A 20390-nucleotide genomic window follows, 5' to 3' on the forward strand; every position below is an offset into this window, starting at 1 on the left:
TCTCTTATTACTTGTTCTGTTTTCATTATTCTATTATTTGTTTATTTATTTTTCACTTCCGTCATTGTTTTTTTTTTTCGTTTTCTCATTATTTCTTCTTATTTGTTTTTATTTTACTTTCTTTTATCATTTTTTTTTTTTCTGTTATTCTACTTTTTGTTATTATTTGTTTTTGTTTGCTTCTCTCATATTTACCTGTCTTTATCTTTTCCTTCTTTTCATTCCTTCCTTTCTGTCTTCTTTCTTCATTATATTTCATCCATTCTCTTTCTCTATTATCTCTCTTTCTTTTTTTTTCTTTTTTTTTCTATTCCTGCCTTTCTGTTTCTTGTTTTTCCTATCTCCTTTTTTCGTTATATTTCATCCATCTTTCTCTCTTATCTACTTTTCTTTCTTTCTTTTCCTTTCGTTCTGTTTCTTGTTTTTTTTTCTTTTCTTTTCTATCTTCTTCATTATATTTATCTGGTCAGGTTTAATCTCACCTTTGTTTTGCATACCTGTCTAGAAAATCAATTATCTATGTCTATTTTTGTCTCATCTTTATTCCTTCTTCTATATCCCCTTCTTTTCTTTCTCTGTCTCCTTTTTTTTATTATATTTTTACATCTCAGCTTTATTTCACACACCTGTCTACATAATTAATGAGTTTTCCAATTCTTTACCTGTTCTTTTCTTTCTTTTTTTTTAATTCTACTATATTTTATTGTTTTCCTTCCTATCTCCTTTCTTTACTCTATTTTTCCCAGGTTTCTTCCATACCTGTGAAAATAATCAGTAATTTTCCTCCCTCTCTCTCTATTTTCCTTAACTTTTCCCTCTCTTTACTTTCCTTCTCTTCATCCTTTCTACTATGTTTCCTTGTTTTCCTTCCTATCTCCTTTCTTTACTGTATTTTTCTCACTTCCTTACCTGTGTAGATAATCGATAAATTTTCCCTCTCCTTACTTTCCCTGTCTTCACTCCCTCCCACTCCTTTCCCTTTCCACCAGCTACCACCTACCACCATCACCCACCATCCACCCATCACTGGCCACTGATCACACCTCACCTTACTTATCTAACACATATAAGTAATCACCTTTCTTATTTAAACCTTCTTTGTCTTCTCTCGCAACTGGTTCTTCATTGTATCACGTGTCTTCAAACCTTCATTAAATTCTCACACACCTGTCGCTACGTTTACCTGCGGCCGCTCCCTCAGGTAACATCATTACTTACCTGTGCGAGGGAGTAAGAGTGAGATGTAACGCTCCTTTCCTGTAGATACTTTTACCTGGGTGAGCGTTGCACCTGAGCACACCTGAGCACACCTGAGCAAGTTGCGTCTTCAGGTGTGTTGTAATGGTTGTCTTGGGCCTGAGTTCATGAGGGTGTTAGGTTATGTAAGGGTTAAGTGTGTGTGTGTGTGTGTGTGTGTGTGTGTGTGTGTGTGTGTGTGTGTGTGTGTGAAGGAGGATGAGAGAGAGAGAGAGAGAGAGAGAGAGAGAGAGAGAGAGAGAGAGAGAGAGAGAGAGAGAGAGAGATTATCACAGGTAAAAATTAGAAAGAAACGTAAATAGACTGGCAGAAAAAAGGACAGACAGACAAACAAACAGGCAAACAGACAAACAAACAAACAGACAAACAGACAGACAGACAAAAACAAAACTAAAGAGAGACAAGAAATAAAAAAACGGGAATGACAGAAAGAAAATGAAATACACACACACACACACAACACACACACACACACACACACACACACACACACACACACACACACACACACACACACACACACACAGGGGTGGCGGTGAGAATGAAAGTTTTATCAGTCAAGCGTAAGATGTGACAGATATTTGCTCTCTCTCTTCTCCATCACCTGTTTGTTTGTGTGTGTGTGTGTGTGTGTGTGTGTGTGTGTGTGTGTGTGTGTGTGTGTGTGTGTGTGTTTACCTTTTTTCCTGTTTCTAAGTCGCAGGAAACATAGGAAAGAAAAATATAAGGAAAAAAAGCAACGAAATGAAAGAAAAGAAGAATAATAGGAGGAAAACGAAGGATTGTAAGAAAGAAAAGAATGAAAAGAAAAAGGAATAAGGCTGGTGAATAATAATAATAATAATAATAATAATAATAATAATAATAATAATAATAATAATAGTAATAGTAATAGTAATGTAAAATTTGCCCTGATTTTCTCTAACTTATACCAACATGAATTTCTGAAGCTGTATAAAATCACCAAACAGTCACCAGAATGAATATGGAGACTCACGTTTTTTTAGGATATTTCAAGACAGTTTTGCATGTTTTATGGGGCATTTTAAGACAGTTTTGCATGTTTTTAGAGGGCATTTTAAGACAGTTTTGCATGTTTTTTGGGGCATTTTAAGACAGTTTTGCATGTTTTTAGAGGGCATTTTAAGACAGTTTTGCATGTTTTTTTGGGGCATTTTAAGACAGTTTTGCATGTTTTTAGGGGGCATTTTAAGACAGTTTTGCATGTTTTTAGGGGGCATTTTAAGACAGTTTTGCATGTTTTTTTTTTGGGCATTTTAAGACAGTTTGGCTACGATAACACCATTTTGCTGACATTAGGAAGGGTCTATGGAGGTCACAAGATTAATGGCCAGAGTCTTCACTGTTTAAATCCCCTACATGAGTGTGTGAAGCTGTGTGAAGTCACCAAATAGTCACCAGAATGGATATGGAAACGTGTTCCTGGTACTGAAAGGGTTAATTGTTCAGTCTTGTTGCTCTGTCAGTATTGCAGTTGTTTGTGTTCTGTTTGTGTTCTGTTTGTGTTCTGTTTGTGTTCTGTGAAGCAAGGCAAACAAAACTTAATGTTCCTAATGACTGTGAGACGAAAAGCAGTTTGAATGAGCAGATCAATTTTCACACACGAACGAACAAACAAACATGACTTGATCTCTTTTAACCCCTTCAGTACTGGGACACATTTTTACCTTGAGATTTGTGTACCATTAGACCATTTTATTGACATTAGCAAGGGTCCATGGAGGTCAGAAGATTAATGGCCTCAGTCTTCACTATTTTAACCCCTTCAGTAATAGGACACATTTTTACCTTGAGATTTGTGTACCATTAGACCATTTTAGTGACAATAGCAAGGGTCTATGGAGGTCAGGAGATAAATGGCCACAGTCCTCACTATTCTAACCCCTTCAGTAATAGGACACATTTTTACCTTGAGATTTGTGTACCATTAGACCATTTTAGTGACATTAGCAAGGGTCTATGGAGGTCAGGAGATTAATGGCCACAGTCCTCACTATTCTAATCCCTTACATAAACTCTCACTCTATAAAATCGTCAAATAGTAAGCTGAATGACTCTAGAAAAGGTACTGAAACCTCTAGAAAAGGTACTGAAAGGGTTTAGAGGGAGGAATCATGACATTTGTTCCTTAATCTTTGGCTAATTCTATACTTATCTTTCAGGGAGCCAGCATGCAAGTTGGGCTTTTTTTTTTTTTTTTTTTTTTTTTTTTTTGCCCTTGAGTGGCCTTAAAAGAAAATGAATAAATAAATAAATAAATAGATAAATAGAACGAAACTAAAAACAAAACAGAACAAGAAAAAAAGAAAGATAGAAAATAAAAAAAAAAAAAAAAAAAACAGACAATCAGATGACACAGAACCAAATGAAGAAGGTTGAGTAACACTAATATTACTTAACCTTTACACACACACACACACACACACACACACACACACACACACACACACACACACACACACACACACACACTCCTTACCCTTGGGCTTAACACGATCCCAGTAAACACTAATAACACGTGGGAACTGGTGTGTGTGTGTGTGTGTGTGTGTGTGTGTGTGTGTGTGTGTGTGTGTTTCTGGTTTCTGGCTCATTGATTCTGTGGTTGACTGACTGACTGACTGACTGACTGACTTACTGGCTGACTGATTGACTAACTGACTGACTGACTGACTGACTGACTGACTAACTGACTGACTGACTGATTAACTGACTAATTGACAAACTGACTGATTGACTGACTAACTGACTGACTGTTTACGGCTTTTTATCGTATAAATATGACATTTAACCAGTTCTTAGAGAGAGAGAGAGAGAGAGAGAGAGAGAGAGAGAGAGAGAGAGACTTGCCTGATAAATGCCGGTCAGAAGAAATAATGAAAAAAAGAGAGAAGAGAGAGAGAGAGAGAGAGAGAGAGAGAGAGAGAGAGAGAGAGAGAGAGAGAGAGAGAGAGAGAGAGAGAGATGACAGCGTGCTTGCTAAATGCCACTCTACAGTAGGACAAGAAGAAAGAAATGGAAAACAAAAGAAAACAGAAGAAAACGAGAAAAAGAAGATAAATGGAGGAGAGGAAGAAGAAAATGATTGAAGGAACGAAATTAAACAAGAAAAGAAAATTGATAGAAAGAAAGAAAGAAAGCAACAAAAAACAAGAAAATAAAACAAAAACAAGCGAATCTAAAGGAAAAATAAGAAAAAAAAAGAAAAATAATTGCTAAATCCACTACAGAGAGAGAGAGAGAGAGAGAGAGAGAGAGAGAGAGAGAGAGAGAGCGAAGGACAAGGCAGTGTTTTTCTCCCTTCCCTCCTTCTGTCTCTCCCTCCCTCATCTTTCTCCACCTTCCTCCATCATCTTCCTCCCTTCCCTCCCTCTCTCCTTCATCTTCTTCCATTATCTTCCTCCCTCATCTTCCTTCATCTTCCTTCCTTCCCTCCCTCTCTCCCTCATCTTCTTCCCTCATCTTCCTCCCTTCCTTCCTTCATTTCCTTCTTTCCCTCATCTTCTTCCATCATCTTCTTCCCTCACCTTCCTCCTTCATCTTCCTACCTCCCCTTCCTCCCTCTTCTTCCTCCTTGCTCCAGTTAATTAGTGTTGCAGTCACTCAGTCATTCATTCAGTCAGTCAGTCATTTGGTCTTTGGTTCAGTCAGTCAGTTAATGAGACAGTCTGTTATTCCGTAGTTTATTCATTCATTCATTCATTCATTCAGTCAGTCAGTCAGTCAGTCAGTCAGTCAGTCAGTCAGTCAGTCAGTCAGTCAGTCAGTCAGTCAACTAAACTATTTCTACCATAAACCAATAAGCTTGCCCTCCTCCTCCTCTTCCTCCTCCTCCTCCTCCTCGTCCTCCTCTTCCTCCTCTTCCTCCTCCTCCTCCTCTTCTTCCTCCAAATCCTTTCCTCTGCAGTCTTTTAATACGTAGTTAGTTAGAAACAAAGGTGTCACAGATTTACAAGGTCCAAAAGGTCTGTTACTGCTCGATACTGCTTTGTAATTCACCACCACCACCACCACCACCACCACCACCACCACCACCACCACTTTGCACCTTACCATTTAAAGAAAAGAGAAACAGATGGATAGAAAAACAGCAAATCCTTTTAATATCAACTTGAACCTGAAATATTCACCTTCTGGCGCCCTGGTTACCTCGCATTAGACAAAGGTTAGGTCGCGCGTGGGGAGGCGGCACATAGGCGGCACTGGGGCGGTACAGGGGCGGTGCATGGGGCAGAATGAGGGTGCAGTGGTGGTACATGGGCGGCTAAGGGCGGCAGTGGTTGAGAACTAGTTGTTATTTACCAGGGTGAGGTCACAAGAATCACATGAACGGGGTAAACTTTATCGTTGACAGACAGATAGATAGATAGATAGATAGATAGATAGATAGATAGACAGACAGACAGACGGACTGGTAGAAAATTTGAGGTAGTGAGTTAGTTGTTCAGTTTGGATAGAAGGAAGGAAGAAAGGAAGGAAAGAAAGAAGGAAGGAAGGAAGGAAGGAAGGAAGGAAGGAAAGAAGGAAGGAAGGAGGTTAGTTGTTCATTCACTTTTTAGCTCAGTCAGTCAGTCAGTCAGTCAGTCAGTCATCAAATCAGTCAGTTTTTTTCTTTTTTTATTTTCTTCAGAAAGAGAAAAATGGAGAGAAAAAGAGGCATATACTTATAGAAACACACACACACACACACACACACACACACACACACACACACACACACTCCAATCTAATATTTACAAGTGACAAGATGGAAGTGGAGCAACAAAGAGTAGCGGGAAACAGAAGTTGGTCTGCTATGAAGTCAGCCTCGTTTTAACACCTCAGGAAAGGCTACAGGCACAGCAGGGGAAGCAGGGGAGGCGACACACGGCCCTGCTTGCGCCACCCTGCTCCACTTCAGACAACACAAGGAGAGAACCTGTTTACCTGTTCACTGATTTCATAGTAGAGAGAGAGAGGAGACTGGGAGGGTGGGGGCTGGAGGAAATGGGGTGAGAGGGACTGAGAGGGGCTGGAGGGTGAGGGAGGATGGGGTAGGGGGTGGTAAGAAGAGTAAAAGTAACAATAATAAATGATCAAGAGGGCACGGAGCTGAGTGTTGGGGTGACAGGCAAGGACGTTTACCAGCGAGCCAGCCGGAGAGCCACCACTGCCCGGACGAGTGAGGCGAGGTGTGTTAGTATGAGTTGATGAAGTAATGGCGTAATGATGCCTTCCAAATAAAAGACTTGTTAGTGTAAGGAAAAACAGGCAAGGCAAGGTGCGAGGAGACACGTCAGGCCTACAAGTGGCACTCCCTCCTTCAAACACACTTATTTCTCTATTTATCAGCCGTGTGTGTGTATTTACCTAGTTGTATTTACCTAGTTGTAGTTTTACAGGGCCTGGGCTTTACGCTCGTGTGGCCCCGTCTCCATATCTACACTTATCCAATTTTTCTTTAAAGCTATGCACACTCTTTACTGACACCACTTCCTCACTCAAACTGTTCCAAGTCTCAACACATCTTTGCGGGAAACTATATGTGTGTGTGTGTGTGTGTGTGTGTGTGTGTGTGTGTGTGTGTGTGTGTGTGTGTGTGTGTGTGTGTGTGTGTGTGTGTGTGTGTGTGTGTTTGTAATGATCGTGAAGGCGTATATAGATTTTTTTTTATGTAAGATCTGGCAGTTAAAAATATAGAAAAGATCCATAAAGGTGCAGGTTCTAATACTCTAGATTACATATGTATCCTTCTGCCGTGTGTGTGTGTGTGTGTGTGTGTGTGTGTGTGTGTGTGTTTCTAATGATTTTAAAGGTGTATATTGATTCTTACGTAAGATCTGGCAGGAAAAGTTATAAAAAGGTCCATAAAGGTGCTAATCTCAATACAATAAGTTATTTTTGTATCTATCAGCCGTGTGTGTGTGTGTGTGTGTGTGTGTGTGTGTGTGTGTGTGTGTGTGTGTGTGTGTTTGTACTACACGTAATGATTGTGAATGTGTTTCTAGATATATTCATGTAAGGTCTGGCAGTAAAGGTTATATCAAAGGCGCCAGTCACAATGCACTATAATTTGTTTCTGCATCCGTCAGTCTTCCATATGTGTTTGTGATGAGTGTGAAGGTGTGACTAGATTTTTGTTATGTAAGATCTGGCAGCTAAAGTTATTAACCCTTTCAGTACTGGGACGTATTTTTGCCTTAAGCTTTTGGTATCATTAGACAGCTTTATTAGATCAGAAAGGGTCTATGGAGGTCAGAAGATTAATAGCCAGGGTCTTCACTATTTTAACCCCTTACATAAGTTTCTGAAGCTGTATAGGATCACCAAACAGTAAGCAGAATGAATATGGAAATGCGTCATGGTACTGAAGGGGTTAAAAAGTTCCATAGAGGTGCAAGTCATAATGCAATAAGTTATTTTTTGGCGTCTATCAGCCGTGTGTGTGTGTGTGTGTGTGTGTGTGTGTGTGTGTGTGTGTGTGTGTGTGTGTGTGTTTGTACTTACACGTAATGGTTGTAGATATTTTCATGTAAGATCTGGCAACAAAGGTAATATGAAGGGAAGATTTAAAGAGGTGCCAGTCACAATATGTAATCAATTTTTGCATCCACCAACAATCTAGTTTTTTGTAATGAACTTAAAAGGAGTGTCTAAAATTTTCTACGTAACATCTGGCGACAAAGGTTATATAAAAGTAAAGGTCCATAGAAGAGCCAGTCCCAAACAGTACTAAAGAAGCAAATCACCCTTTTTTCACATGTAAGTTCTGGCCTTTGGTAATAAAAAGACTGAAAAAGGCTGAAAAAAGGCTGAAAGAATATAAAGGTGCCAAAAGTAATAAGGTACGTACATAATCCCTTTTTTACACGTAGGTTCTGGCTTCTGGTGATAAAAAGGGTGAAAAAAAGGCCCCACAGAACGTAGCGGTGGCAACAGAGAGAGAGAGAGAGAGAGAGAGAGAGAGATAATAACGATGTATAAGTTAGTAAACCGTATGGAAAAGATAGATAGACAAGACCTGGTAACACTGACGGAGGATGGAGATAGACAAACAAGAGTAGTGAGCGAGTGAGTGAGTGAGCGAGTGAGTGAGTGAGTGAGTGAATGAGTTACACCTCCTATACCTGTACCTTTGTGGGTTAACACTGTCTTACCGCCTGGACTGTTTCAAGAGAGGGCTGTCAACACATGAGGAGCTAAAGACACGTTTGCTTTTTTGTATTTATCATTGTTTTTTAGAGACTCCAAATAAACCAATACTGTGCAAAGACTGGTGGAGTGGAGTGGAGTGGAGTGGAGTGGAGGTGGAGTGGAGTGGCAGATGGAGTAAGTGGAGTGGAGTAAAGTGGAGGAGTAGAATGGAGTTGCAGGTGGAGTGGGTGAAGTGGAGTGGAGTGGAGTGACGTGGAGTGGAGTGGAGTGAAGTAGAATGAAGTGTCAGTGGGGGTGGGTGGAGCGAAGTAGCAGCGAGGAAGGAGTGGAGTAAAGTGGAGTGAATACCATGGGTCAGTGAATCAGAGTGGACTGGGCTGTGGGTGGGAGTGGAAAGGGGGAAGGAGGGGGAATGGGGGAGGGGGGCGGTCAATGGAGTCACTTGTTATTGAAGCGTACTGCATGCAACGCTGCTTTCACCTGCTTCTGGCGCTCAGGAAACTGGCCAAGAACACACACACACACACACACACACACACACACACACACACACACACAGGCCGGGGAGAAAAATCCTACTCAGTCTTCCCCACTCCCCTGTCCCCTCTCTAGCACCTCCCCCGCTCCCTCGCCAGCACCCGAGCCTCCGCCCCCCGCTTGTCACAGGAAGAGTTACTGAAAGGTGGCTTGTTCCGTTCAGTGTCTTGATATTTCTCTTTCAAAACGTGGAAAGTCAGAGAGAAGAAAAACTGACACAGATTTAGTCCTTTCAGTATTGAGATGCATTTTTACCTTGAGATTGTGTACGATAAGACCATTTGATTGACATTATAAGAAGGGTCCATGGAGGTCACAAGATTAATGGCCACAGTCTTCACTATTTGAACCCCTTCAGTACTGGGACACATTTTTTACCTTGAGTTATGTGTACGATAAGACCATTTCATTGACATTAGGAAGGGTCTATGGAGGTGAAAACATTAATGGCCACAGTCTTCACTATTCTAATCTCCCACATGAGTTTCTGAAGCTGTATAGAATCACCAAATAGTCACCAGATTGAATATGGAAACGCGTCATGGTACTGAAGAGGTTAAGTTATACAAATGACTAAAAATAACATTCACAACCTGACCTTAAGACATTTGCAGCATTGACATCACAAACATTATTACCGTACTACTTCTTGAAAACAGATTAAATAGGTAGTGATAGAAAAAAAGCTTAGATATGTGTGATTTATAAAGGGTGAATGGAGGTGAGGTGTAGCTGGGGTGTAGAGGAGGCAGTGGTATGAAAGCTGTTGTAGTTTTTTTTTTTTAATACCATGTGGGCTTTTCACGAGAATTTCTGGGCTAAAGGGGATACTTTTTAGGGTACCTCCTATCTTAAAGCCCACCCGCTAGGAAACCGTTGCCCCGAGTGAGGAAGCCCAACCTACACCCAGACCGTGGACAGGATTCGAACCCGTGCGCTTGGAGACCTCTAGGAGACCAAAGCACGAATGGTTCCACTGTACCACGGAGGTTGTAGATATTAACCCTTTCAGTAGCATGACACGTTTCCATATTCACTCTGCTTACTATTTGGTGATTTTATACAGCTTCAGAAACTTATGTGGGGGATTAAAATAGTGAAGACTGTGGCCGTTAATCTTCATAGACCCTTCCTAATGTCAATAAAATCGTCTAATCACACACAAACTCATGGTAAAAATGCGTCCTAGTACTGAAGGGATTAAAACAGATAACACATAGAAATTTGATAAGAAAGTTGTGATGCAGGAAGGAGAGAAGATAGTGAAAAGGACGCTAGGACGAGAAAGAAGTACTGTGAAGATGGAGAAAGATTAAAAAAAAAAAACATTCGAATATAAGAAGAATGAGAACAATTTAATCCCCCAAACTAAATACTGCTATCCCTGCAACTGTCAATCATGTGGAGCGAAGTGGAGTGGAGTGGAGCCGTGGAGTAGAGTGGAATAGAGTGGAGTGGGTATATTAACAAAACAAATTAGGTGACTTATTGCAGCTTGGGATCCGACAAAGAAAATGAAAATAAATAAATAAATAAAAAAAAAAAACGACACTTTTAGAAAACCGTACCACATAGAAGAGAGAGAGAGAGAGAGAGAGAAACACAGGGCAGTCTGGCATCACTTTATTGAGCTTAGTGATAGGAAAGATACAAGTTGACTTCCCTTCCTGCCTGTCTTTGGTTCAGGAGGGACAGTGATCACGATTACCAAAAAGAAAAAAAGTACAAAGAAATCCCACACAAACAGCGCACGTAATTATGTATGTATAAAAACCCTTAATCTAGAGAGAGAGAGGGAGAGGGAGAGGGAGAGGAAGAGGGAGAGAGGGAGAGGGAAAAAGGATCACAACTAACTCAGGTCCCATTGGAAAAAAAAGGAAATTGATTGACTGACTGACAGATTGACTCAAGGCGGCGCGATAGTGGGGTCAACTAGCGCCGTCGAAAATCAGAACTACAGATTAAAAGACAGAGAGCGAGAGAGAGAGAGAGAGAGAGAGGGAGACTTAATCGATAGATATGGCATTACAAAACACACACCGGGATATAACATAATAAATTACACAATAAATAAATAAATCTCAGCACACTCATGTCACCGTAACACACAAACAAACACACAGCTGGTCAACAAACAGCTGCTATCCATATTCACCACATTTGGCACATTTTCCAAACTTATCTAGGCCTATTTGGGCGGTCTGTACAGGCCTAGCAGACGGGAGGCAAATTTGGGTCGTCTTGCGGAACCCTGATCGTTCTGAAGTCGTTGAGGTGTCGTGTACTTAGGCGTGGGTCGTTCCTGCCTCGTCTTAACAGCGGCGTGATTGGGTCGTAGCAATGACCGCTGGCTGGGCCCTTCAGGACGCTGGTACCGAACTCGTGGTCGTTGGTGGATGAGTCGTGCGGTTCTTACGAGTTTGGTCTGGGTCGTCTTCTTAGTGGTGGAAGGGCTCGCAGTGGTCGTCTGGTCGTCTGGGAGCGTCGTGGTTGTGAGGTCTTCGAGCGCGTCCCCTGCAGCGGTGGTGGTGGTGGTGGTGGTGGTGGTGGCTCCTTCAGTAGTGGAGGAGGTTGTGGTGGTGGCGGTGGTGGCTGACGTGTCCTGTCCCGGGGTAGTAGTAATGGTGGTTGTGGTGTCCTTGGCGGCAGAAGTAGTGGTGGTGGCTGCAGTGGTTGTATCCTTAGTGGTGGTGGTGGTGGTGGTGGTGTCCTCCTCTGGTAGGACAGTTGTCGCCTCCTGCTCGTCGGTGACTACAGTAATAGCCTCCTGCAGCCCTGGAATGGACGTGGTTGCCTCTTCCTGAGATGGGGACCCAGTGGTGGCTGGCTCCTGCTCCTCCACCGGGGAGAGAGTGGTTTCCTGCTGCTGCGGGGGCAGGGTCGCGGCGATGCCCTGCCGCACAGAGAAGGACATGGACATGGCCTTCTCGGTGTTAGCAGCTGTAGTTTCCTGCTCCGGGATGACCGTTGTCACCTCCTCAGTGAGAGCTGGTGTTGTCACCTCAGTGAGAGCTGGTGTTGTCACCTCAGTGAGAGCTGGTGTTGTCACCTCAGTGAGAGCTGGTGTTGTCACCTCAGTGAGACCTGGTGTTGTCACCTCAGTGAGAGCTGGTGTTGTCACCTCAGTGAGAGCTGGTGCTGTCACCTCCTCAGTGAGACCTGGTGTTGTCACCTCAGTGAGAGCTGGTGTTGTCACCTCATCAGTGAGAGCAGGTGTTGTCATCTCGACGGGGTCAGGTGTGGTGGTGTGACCCTCGGCAGAGGAGGCTGTAGTGACCGGCTCGTCCTCCGCCAGTGTAGTCACCTCGTCAGTGGGGAGCACCGTCACCACCTCCTCAGTGGCGGAGGGCATGGTCAGCTCCTCCGTCACGGCAAGGGAGGTGGGGGTGCTGTCGTCAGCAGGAGCCTCGGTCGGTGTTTCAGTCTGTGTTGCAGGGCCTGATTCAGGAAGCACCATGGCTGGCAACACTTCAGAGGCTTCATGGAAGTTGCCAAAGTCTCCATCAGTAACATGGAAGTTTGAAGTGGTGATGGTGTCTTGGGTATCAATGTTCTGTTGGTCAGTGAATCCCTGGCTGACGTGCAGTAGGCTAGCCATCAGGTCCTCGATGGCTTGCTGCAGGGAGGACTTACCACTACCTTCGTTATTCGTTTGTTTCTCCGCCTCCTGGTGCTCCACATCATTGCCCAGTGGCTGCAGGAATAAGGAGATGCCAGACTGCGTGCTGACCTGGCCTCCACCTGCCGCCAGACGCTCTGAGGAATCAATGTCCACAGAATCAGGAATCTCCCGCGATATTATTTCCCGCGATATGAAGGTGTCATCGGTGTCCTGAACCTCTGTGGACAACACGGGCTCCTCCTGGATGATGAAGGTGGCAGGTTGGCTGGGATCTGAGGGGACAACACGCTCCAGGGAGAGGAATTCATCTACGTGCTCCTTCAGCTCCACGGAAAGAGGATCTGAGGGGTCAATCTCCAAAAGAGTGTCTTGCTGTCCCGTGATCTCGACAAGCTGCTGTTGAGGTGCTGCAGGTTGTACCTCCTGCTTGGCCTGTGCAGCCTGTAACATGAGTTTAGGTAGAGGCTGGATCTTTTCTTGAGGTCTTGTCTGCTGGATCTTGTGCTGAGGTTCATCTTGAGGTGCAGAGCTTCCAACACGTCTGGACAACTGCTGTGTCTCCCTCTGTACACCTGCCTCAGACCTAGACAAGGACAAGGGCAGCCCGAACCGCCGATCTGCCACCCTCTGCCTTGTATCATCATCAAAATCCAGAACTTCTTGAGACTCCCTGGCTCTTGACCGTTCTCTGGAGTCCAGGCGCTCTACGGTGTCCTGCGGGGTATCATCCACCTCCAGGGACCTCAGGGCTTGCTCGGCGGAGAGTCTTTGATCAAACCGATTACCTCCACGGGGTCTGGATGACGCTGGTTGTGTCCGTGTCCTTGGCCGCAGGAGGTTGGTGGGCGGTAGAGGGAGTCCTGTTTGTGTTCTTGAAGGAATGGAGTGGTGAGGTGTTCTGCGCTGCGCTGGTGCCACTGATGCTGTCTGGGGCTTGGCAGCGCCTTGTGGCCTGTTCCCTAGCAGTGATGACAAAGGCAATCTGGCTTGTGAAGGTGGTGGCTGTCTCCTCGGCTGCACAGGTGTGAGTGGTGTGCCGGTAGGCTTGGGAGGCTGTGGCTGTGGTTGTGGTTGTGGCTGTGTCTGTGGCTGTGGTTCGGTGGGTGTCAGAGCTCCCAGGTCTATGAGGTGGAGTTGAAGGGGCTCCTGGAGCTTGTTGTTCTGCACCAGTGGCCTGTCATCAGGCAGTATGAATATCAGAGGTATGCCGGTGGACTCCACTGTCTTCTTCTCCACTGGTTCCTGGGGCCTCCGAGGCTGCACAGGCAGCAGAGGTGTGTCAGGCAACAGCGGTGCTGAAGGTGCAGGTTTCACAGATGATGGAGGTATAGGTTGTACAGGGGTAGGCTCCACAGGTACTAGATTGTCTCTAGGTGGCTGTGGGAGTTTGGGTTGCACAGGTGACAAAGGTACTCCGTGAGGTTGTACAGGTTCTGCAGGTGCTTGAGGCATATCGACTGGCACAGGGGACAGAGGTACGCCATGGGGGTGTACAGGTACCATCTGCTTTGCAGGTGGCAGTGGTTGTGGCTGTGGCTTTGTAACTTGCTCAGGTTTCACAGGTGTCAGGTTCTCTCTTGGCGCTTGTGGCTGTTTGGGTTGCACAGGTGACAGAGGTAACCCGTGTGACCGTACAGGTGGCGTATCCTGTACACGTGTGCGTGGCCTGAAGCCAGAAAGGAGTGTTCCCTGGCGGTGTCTGAGGGTGTCTGAAGCTTGTGATACGGGTGTGTTGCGCTGCTTCTGCTGCTGTTGCTGTGGCCCTGAGTCAGAGAGGAACACCCTATGGTGCGTGGCACGCGAGCCCTCCTCTCGTGACAGGAGTTCCAGCGAATCCCTTGGGTCCAGACGCTCCAGGGAGGGGCGCCTGTCGTCATCGGTCTCCCTGGAGTGGTCCAGAACAAATGTCACTTGGTCCAGGGATGACAGATGGCCTTCTGCCTGTGTCCTGGAGGAGAGGGAAGCACCTGCCCGCCCTGATGTTGGTGCTGACGACCTAACACCTGTAGGGGTGAATTGCACAGGTGCTGTGGGTCGTGACTGAGGGCGGGAGTCTGACAAGGCCAGGCCGTGGACCCCTTGTGACAGAAGCTCCTGGGACTCCCTCGGGTCCAGGCGTTCAATGGAGCGTTCCAGGGTAGGCGAGTCATCGTCTGTAGACACCTCCAGGATGAACACACTTTGTCCCTCCTGCACCACATGCTCCACTGACACCTCCTGCCGCACCTGCTGCTGCTGGCCCACACTTGTCTGGACCTCCAGGGAGTGAACAGAGTCCAGGAGTTCCAGGGAGTGCCTAATGCCATCACGTGACTGCAGCTCTAAGGACACGTCTTCCTGCGAGTGGCGGGGCGAGGCTGCTGCGGGGCGGCGTCGTCCAGGGCGCCCACCGGCAGGCCCAGGCGCTGCATTAGCCTCACCACAGACTGCAGCATTCCTGAACCCTCCTGCACAGCTGCTGCTTGCTGATCCACGGGTGCTGCAGGCTGCTGCACAGGTGCTGCCTGCTGCTCCACTGCTGATGATAAGAGTTCCACTGCTGGCTGCTCCACAGGTGCTGTAGAGTGTTGCTGTGGTGTTGCTGATTCTTCCAATTGTGCTACTGACTTTTCCACTGCTGAGTGTTCCACTGTTGGCTGTTCTACTGGTGCTGTTGAGTGTTCCACTACTGATGATGAGTGTTCCACTGCGGTTTGTTCAAAAGGTGCAGCTGAGTGTTCCACTGGTGTTCCTGAGTTTTCCACTGGTGTTACTGAGTGTTCCACTAGTGATGCTGAGTGTTCCGTTTTCACTGAGGTTTGTTCAACAGGTGCTACTGAGTGTTCCACTGCTGAGTGTTCCAATTGTGCTACTGAGTGTTCCACTGGTGTTGCTAATTGTTCCACTGCTGATTGATCCACTGGTGCAGCTGCAACTCCAACTCCTGATAATTCAACAGGTGCTACTGAATGTTCCACTGCTACTTGTTCCACTGGTACTGCTACTTGTTCCACTGGTACTGCGGAGTGTTCCACTGCTACTTGTTCCACTGGTGCTACTGAATGTTCCACTGCTACTTGTTCCACTGGTACTGCGGAGTGTTCCACTGCTACTTGTTCCACTGGTACTGCGGAGTGTTCCACTGCTACTTGTTCCACTGGTACTGCGGAGTGTTCCACTGCTACTTGTTCCACTGGTGCTGCTGAGTGTTCCACTGCTGTTGCTGCTGCTGCTGCTGAGTGTTCCACTACTACTTGTTCTAATGGTGCTGCTGAGTGTTCCACTGGTGCTGCTAAGTGATCCATTGTTGATTGTTCCACTGTTCCTGCTGAATGTTCCACTGCTACTTGTTCCACTGGTGATGCTGAGTGTTCCACTGGTATTTGTTCCACTGGTGCTGCTAAATGTTCCACTGCAACTTGTTCCACTGGCTCTGCTGAATGTTCCAGTGCTACTTGTTCCACTGGTGCTGCTGAATGTTCCACTGCAACTTGTTCCACTGGCTCTGCTGAATGTTCCACTGCTACTTGTTCCACTGGTGCTGCTGAATGTTCCACTGCAACTTGTTCCACTGGTGCTGCTGAATGTTCCACTGCAACTTGTTCCACTGGTGCAGCTGAGTGTTCCACTGCTACTTGTTCTACTGGTGCTGCTGAGTGTTCCACTGCTATATGTTCCACTGGTGCTGTTGAGTGTTCCACTGTTACTTGTTCCACTGGTGTTGCTGAATGTTCCACTCCTACTTGTTCCACTGGTGCTGCTGAGTGTTCTACTGCTACTTGTTCCACTGGTGTTGCTGAGTGATCCACTGCTGACTGTTCCACTGGTGTTGCTGAATGTTCCACTGTTACTTGTTCCACTGGTGATGCTGAATGTTCCACTGGTGCTGCTGAGTGTTCCACAGCTACATGTTCCACTGGTGCTGCTGAGTGTTCCACTGCTACATGTTCCACTGGTGCTGCTGACTGTTCCAATGTTACTTGTTCCACTGTTACTTGTTCCACTGGTGCTGCTGAGTGTTTCACTGCTACATGTTCCACTGGTGCTGTTGAGTGTTCCACTGCTATATGTTCCACTGGTGCTGCTGAGTGTTCCACTGTTACTTGTTCCACTGGTGCTGCTGAGTGTTCCACTGCTACATGTTCCACTGGTGCTGCTGAGTGTTCCACTGCTACATGTTCCATTGGTGCTGCTGAGTGTTCCACTGGTGCAGCTGAGTGTTCAGCTTCTACATGTTCCACTGGTGCTGCTGAGTGTTCAGCTGCTACATGTTCCACTGGTGCTGCTGAGTGTTCAGCTGCTACATGTTCCACTGGTGCTGCTGAATGTTCCACTGTTACTTGTTCCACTGGTGCTGCTGAATGTTCCACTGTTACTTGTTTCACTGGTGTTGCTGATTGTTCCACTGGTGCTGCTGAATGTTCCAATGCTACTTGTTCCACTGGTGCTTCTGAGTGTTCCACTGGTGCTGCTGAATGTTCCACTTTTACTTGTTCCACTGGTGCTGCTGAGTGTTCTACTGCTACTTGTTCCACTGGTTCCACTGGTGCTGCAGAGTGTTCCAAAGCTACTTGATCCACTGGTGCTGCTGAGTGTTCCACTACTGATTGTTCCACTGGTGCTGCTGAGTGTTCCAATGCTACTTGTTCCACTGGTTCTATTGGTGCTGCAGAGTGTTCCACTGGTGCTGGTGAGTGTTCCACTGCTGTTTGTTCCACTGGTGGTGCTGAGTGTTCCACTGCTACTTGTTCCACTGGTGCTGGCGAGTGTTCCACTGCTTCTTGTTCCACTGGTGCAGCTGAATGTTCCGCTTCTGATTGTTCCACTGGTGCTGTTGAGTGCTCCACTGCTACTTGTTCCACTGCTGATTGTTCCACTGGTTCAACGGAGTGTTCCACAGCTGAGTGTTCCACTGGTGCTGTTGAGTGTTCCACGGCTGAGTGTTCTACTGGTGATGCTGAGTGTTCCACTGGTGCTACTGAGTGTTCCACTAGAACTACTTGTTCCACTGGTGCTGCTGGTTGTTGCACTGGTGCCGCTGAATGTTCCACAGCTATTCGTTCCACTGGTGCTGCTGAATGTTCCACTGGTGCTACTAAGTGTTCAACTACAACTACTTGTTCCTCTGGTGCCGCTGAGTGCTGCACTGCTGAGTGTTCCACTGGTGCTGCTGAGTGTTCCAACACTACTTGTTCCACTGGTGATGTTGGGTGTTCCACTGGTTTTGCTGAGTGTTCCACTGGAGCTGCTGAGTGTTCCACTTGTGCTGCTGAGTGTTCCACTGCTGAGTGTTTAACTTGTGCGGTGGATTGTTCCTCTGCTACTTGTTCAACTTGTGCTGCTGAGTGTTCCACTGCTACTTGTTTCACTGGTGCTGCTGAATGTTCCACTGCTACTTGTTCCACTGGTGCTGCTGAGTGTTCTACTGCTGCTTGGTCCACTGATGCTACTGAATGTTCCACTGCTGATTGTTCCACTGGTGCTGCTGAGTCTTCCATTGCTGAGAGTTCCACTGCTACTTCTTCCACTGGTGCTGCTGAGTGTTCTATTGCTGAGTGTTCCACTGGTGCTGCTAAATGTTCCACTGCTACTTGTTCAACTGGTGCTGGTAAATGTTCCACTGCTACTTGTTCCACTGGTACTGCTGAGTGTTCCACTGCTGAGTGTTCCACTGCTACTTGTTCCACTGGTGGTGATGAGTGTTCCACTGCTTTTTGTTCCACTGGTGCTGCTGAATGTTCCACTGGTGCTGCTGAGTGTTCCAGTGCTACTTGTTCCACTGTTGCTGATGAGTGTTCCACTGCTACTTTTTCCACTGGTGATGCTGAGTGTTCCACTGCTGATTGTTCCTCTGGTGCTGCTGAGTGTTCTACTGCTGAGTGTTCCACTGGTACTTGTTCCTCTATTGCTGCTGAGTGTTCCACTGCTACTTGTTCCACTCGTGCTGCTGAGTGTTCCACTGCTGATTGTTCCACTCGTGCTGCTGAGTGTTCCACTGCTGATTGTTCTACTGGTGCTACTGAGTGTCCCGCTGCTACTTGTTCCACTGGTGCTGCTGAGTGTTCCACTGCTACTTGTTCCACCGGCGTTGCTGAGTGTTCCACATCTACTTTTTCCACTTGCGCTTCTGAATGTTCCACTGGTGCGGCTAAGTGTTCCACTGCTGAGTGTTCGACTGGTTCTGCTGAGTGTTCCACTGCTGAGTGTTTTACTGGTGCTGCTGAATGTTCCACTGCTGAGTGTTCCACTGGTGCTGCTGAGTGTTCCACTGCTGAGTGTTCCACTGGTGCTGCTGAGTGTTCCACTACTGAGTGTTCCATTGGTGCTGCTGAGTGTTCCACTGCTACATGTTCCACTGGTGTCACTTGCTGTCCCACTGTTGAGTGTTCCACCTGTGTTGGTGGGTGTTCTTTGCGTGGTGCTGGTGAGTGTTGCTGATGTGCTGAGGTGTGTTGGCGTCCCCGTGTCCCCTGAGAGTGGTGCGTGGCGAGTGGCGGCACGACAGGGGCGCCCACCTGCTGCTGGGACGTGGTGGAGGTGGTGGAGGTGGTGTGCCGCTCCAGGGAGGACAGGATGTGCTGCAGCACGCGCTGGCCGGGGAAGGACTCCTCAGACTCCTCCTCCTCCTCCATCATCATCATCATCATCGTCGTCGTCGTCGTCGTCCTGGTCGTCGTGCTCCTCGTGGGACTCCTGGGAGTACTGCGGGTGCGTGGCGCTGAGCGGGATGCCGTACTCCGGTGACTCGTCAGATTCCTCGTGTTGGGGCGTGGGGAGGGATGGGGGGAAGATGGGGAAGGTGAAGTCCTCCTTACTCTCTTCTTCCTCCTGTGACCTCTGTGCGTCAGAGTACTGTGGCCGCGAGGCGCTGAGCGGGACGCCGTACTCCTGGGACTCCCCTGACTCCGGGACCTGCGGCGCCTGGGTGGGGAACGGGAACACGAACTCTTCACTCTCTTCAGCCTCCTGTGACCTCTGTGTGTCAGAGTACTGTGGGCGCGCGGCACTCAGTGGGACGCCGTACTCCTGGGACTCCCCTGACTCCGGGACCTGCGGCGCCTGGGTGGGGAACGGGAACACGAACTCTTCACTCTCCTCAGCCTCCTGTGACCTCTGTGTGTCAGAGTACTGTGGCCGCGTGGCGCTCAGTGGGACGCCGTACTCCTGGGACTCCGAGTCACTGCCCTCTACCTGTGTCACTGAGAGGCGTGCCCCGAATTCCTGCCTCCGCCTGGGCACGGTGGGAGCGTCGAAGGCTTTAGGTGCAGATTCAACCTCCAGAGTGACAGGGGGTGGCGCCGGGAATCGTGAGGCTCCCCCAAGGTGCCTGGTGGTGTCCTTCACCCTACTGTGTTCCTCAGCGGCACTCTGTTCCACCACCGCCACCTCCTCCTGCTGCCTTACCTGCTGTTGGTGTGCCTGTTGGCTGGTCTGTTGCTCTGCCTGTTTGTCCTGAGCCGCTCCATGGCTCTGTCGCTGTTCTGTCTGCTCAAAGTGCTTCTCTTGCTGTGTCCTCTCCTTTCCCTGCTCCCTGTGCTCAAAACGCTGCTGTTGTTGCTGCTCTTCTCGTCTCGCGTCCGCCTGTTGCCTCTGCTGGAAACGTTGTTCCTGCTCTCGCCTGCTGGCCTCGTAGCGTCTCCTTTCCTCTTGTTCCCTTCGCCTCTGCTCCTGTTTCCTTCTCTCTTCACGCCTTTCATAGGACGCCTGCTGTGCCTGCTGTGCCTGCTGCTGCTTCCTCCTCTGACTGACATCCTCACTCTGCTGCAGGCGTCTCCTGTCCTCTCTGCGTTCACTGCTCAGCCTGCTGCCGAAGCCTGAGTAACCTGCTAACTTCTTGGTG

General features: G+C 47.2%; 2 protein-coding genes across 6 annotated transcripts; both read right to left on the reverse strand.

The window, feature by feature from the left end:
• Window positions 1–10558: 10558 nt before the first annotated feature.
• LOC123501912 (serine-rich adhesin for platelets-like) lies at window positions 10559–14891 on the reverse strand. Its single transcript, XM_045250995.1, has 2 exons — window positions 11999–14891; window positions 10559–11926 (listed from the first exon to the last, which is right to left on the reverse strand). The coding sequence occupies exons 1-2, from the start codon at window positions 14072–14074 to the stop codon at window positions 11138–11140; spliced, it is 2865 nt and encodes a 954-aa protein (XP_045106930.1). The 5' UTR covers window positions 14075–14891; the 3' UTR covers window positions 10559–11137.
• On the reverse strand, window positions 14891–19330 carry LOC123501911 (titin-like). 5 transcript variants are annotated; one of them, XM_045250993.1, is made up of 2 exons: window positions 18585–19330; window positions 14891–18296 (listed from the first exon to the last, which is right to left on the reverse strand). In XM_045250993.1, exons 1-2 carry the CDS (start codon window positions 19195–19197, stop codon window positions 14893–14895), a joined length of 4017 nt encoding a protein of 1338 aa, XP_045106928.1. In that variant the 5' UTR covers window positions 19198–19330; the 3' UTR covers window positions 14891–14892. The 5 variants fall into 5 exon arrangements, with proteins under 5 accessions (XP_045106928.1, XP_045106929.1, XP_045106926.1 ...); XM_045250994.1 differs by having other exon boundaries at window positions 14891–17948; window positions 18288–19330; XM_045250991.1 differs by having other exon boundaries at window positions 14891–18230; window positions 18288–19330.
• Window positions 19331–20390: the final 1060 nt, after the last annotated feature.

Source organism: Portunus trituberculatus, chromosome 10, assembly GCF_017591435.1.
Source record: "Portunus trituberculatus isolate SZX2019 chromosome 10, ASM1759143v1, whole genome shotgun sequence".
In the NCBI taxonomy this organism is placed as follows: Eukaryota; Metazoa; Arthropoda; class Malacostraca; order Decapoda; family Portunidae; genus Portunus; species Portunus trituberculatus.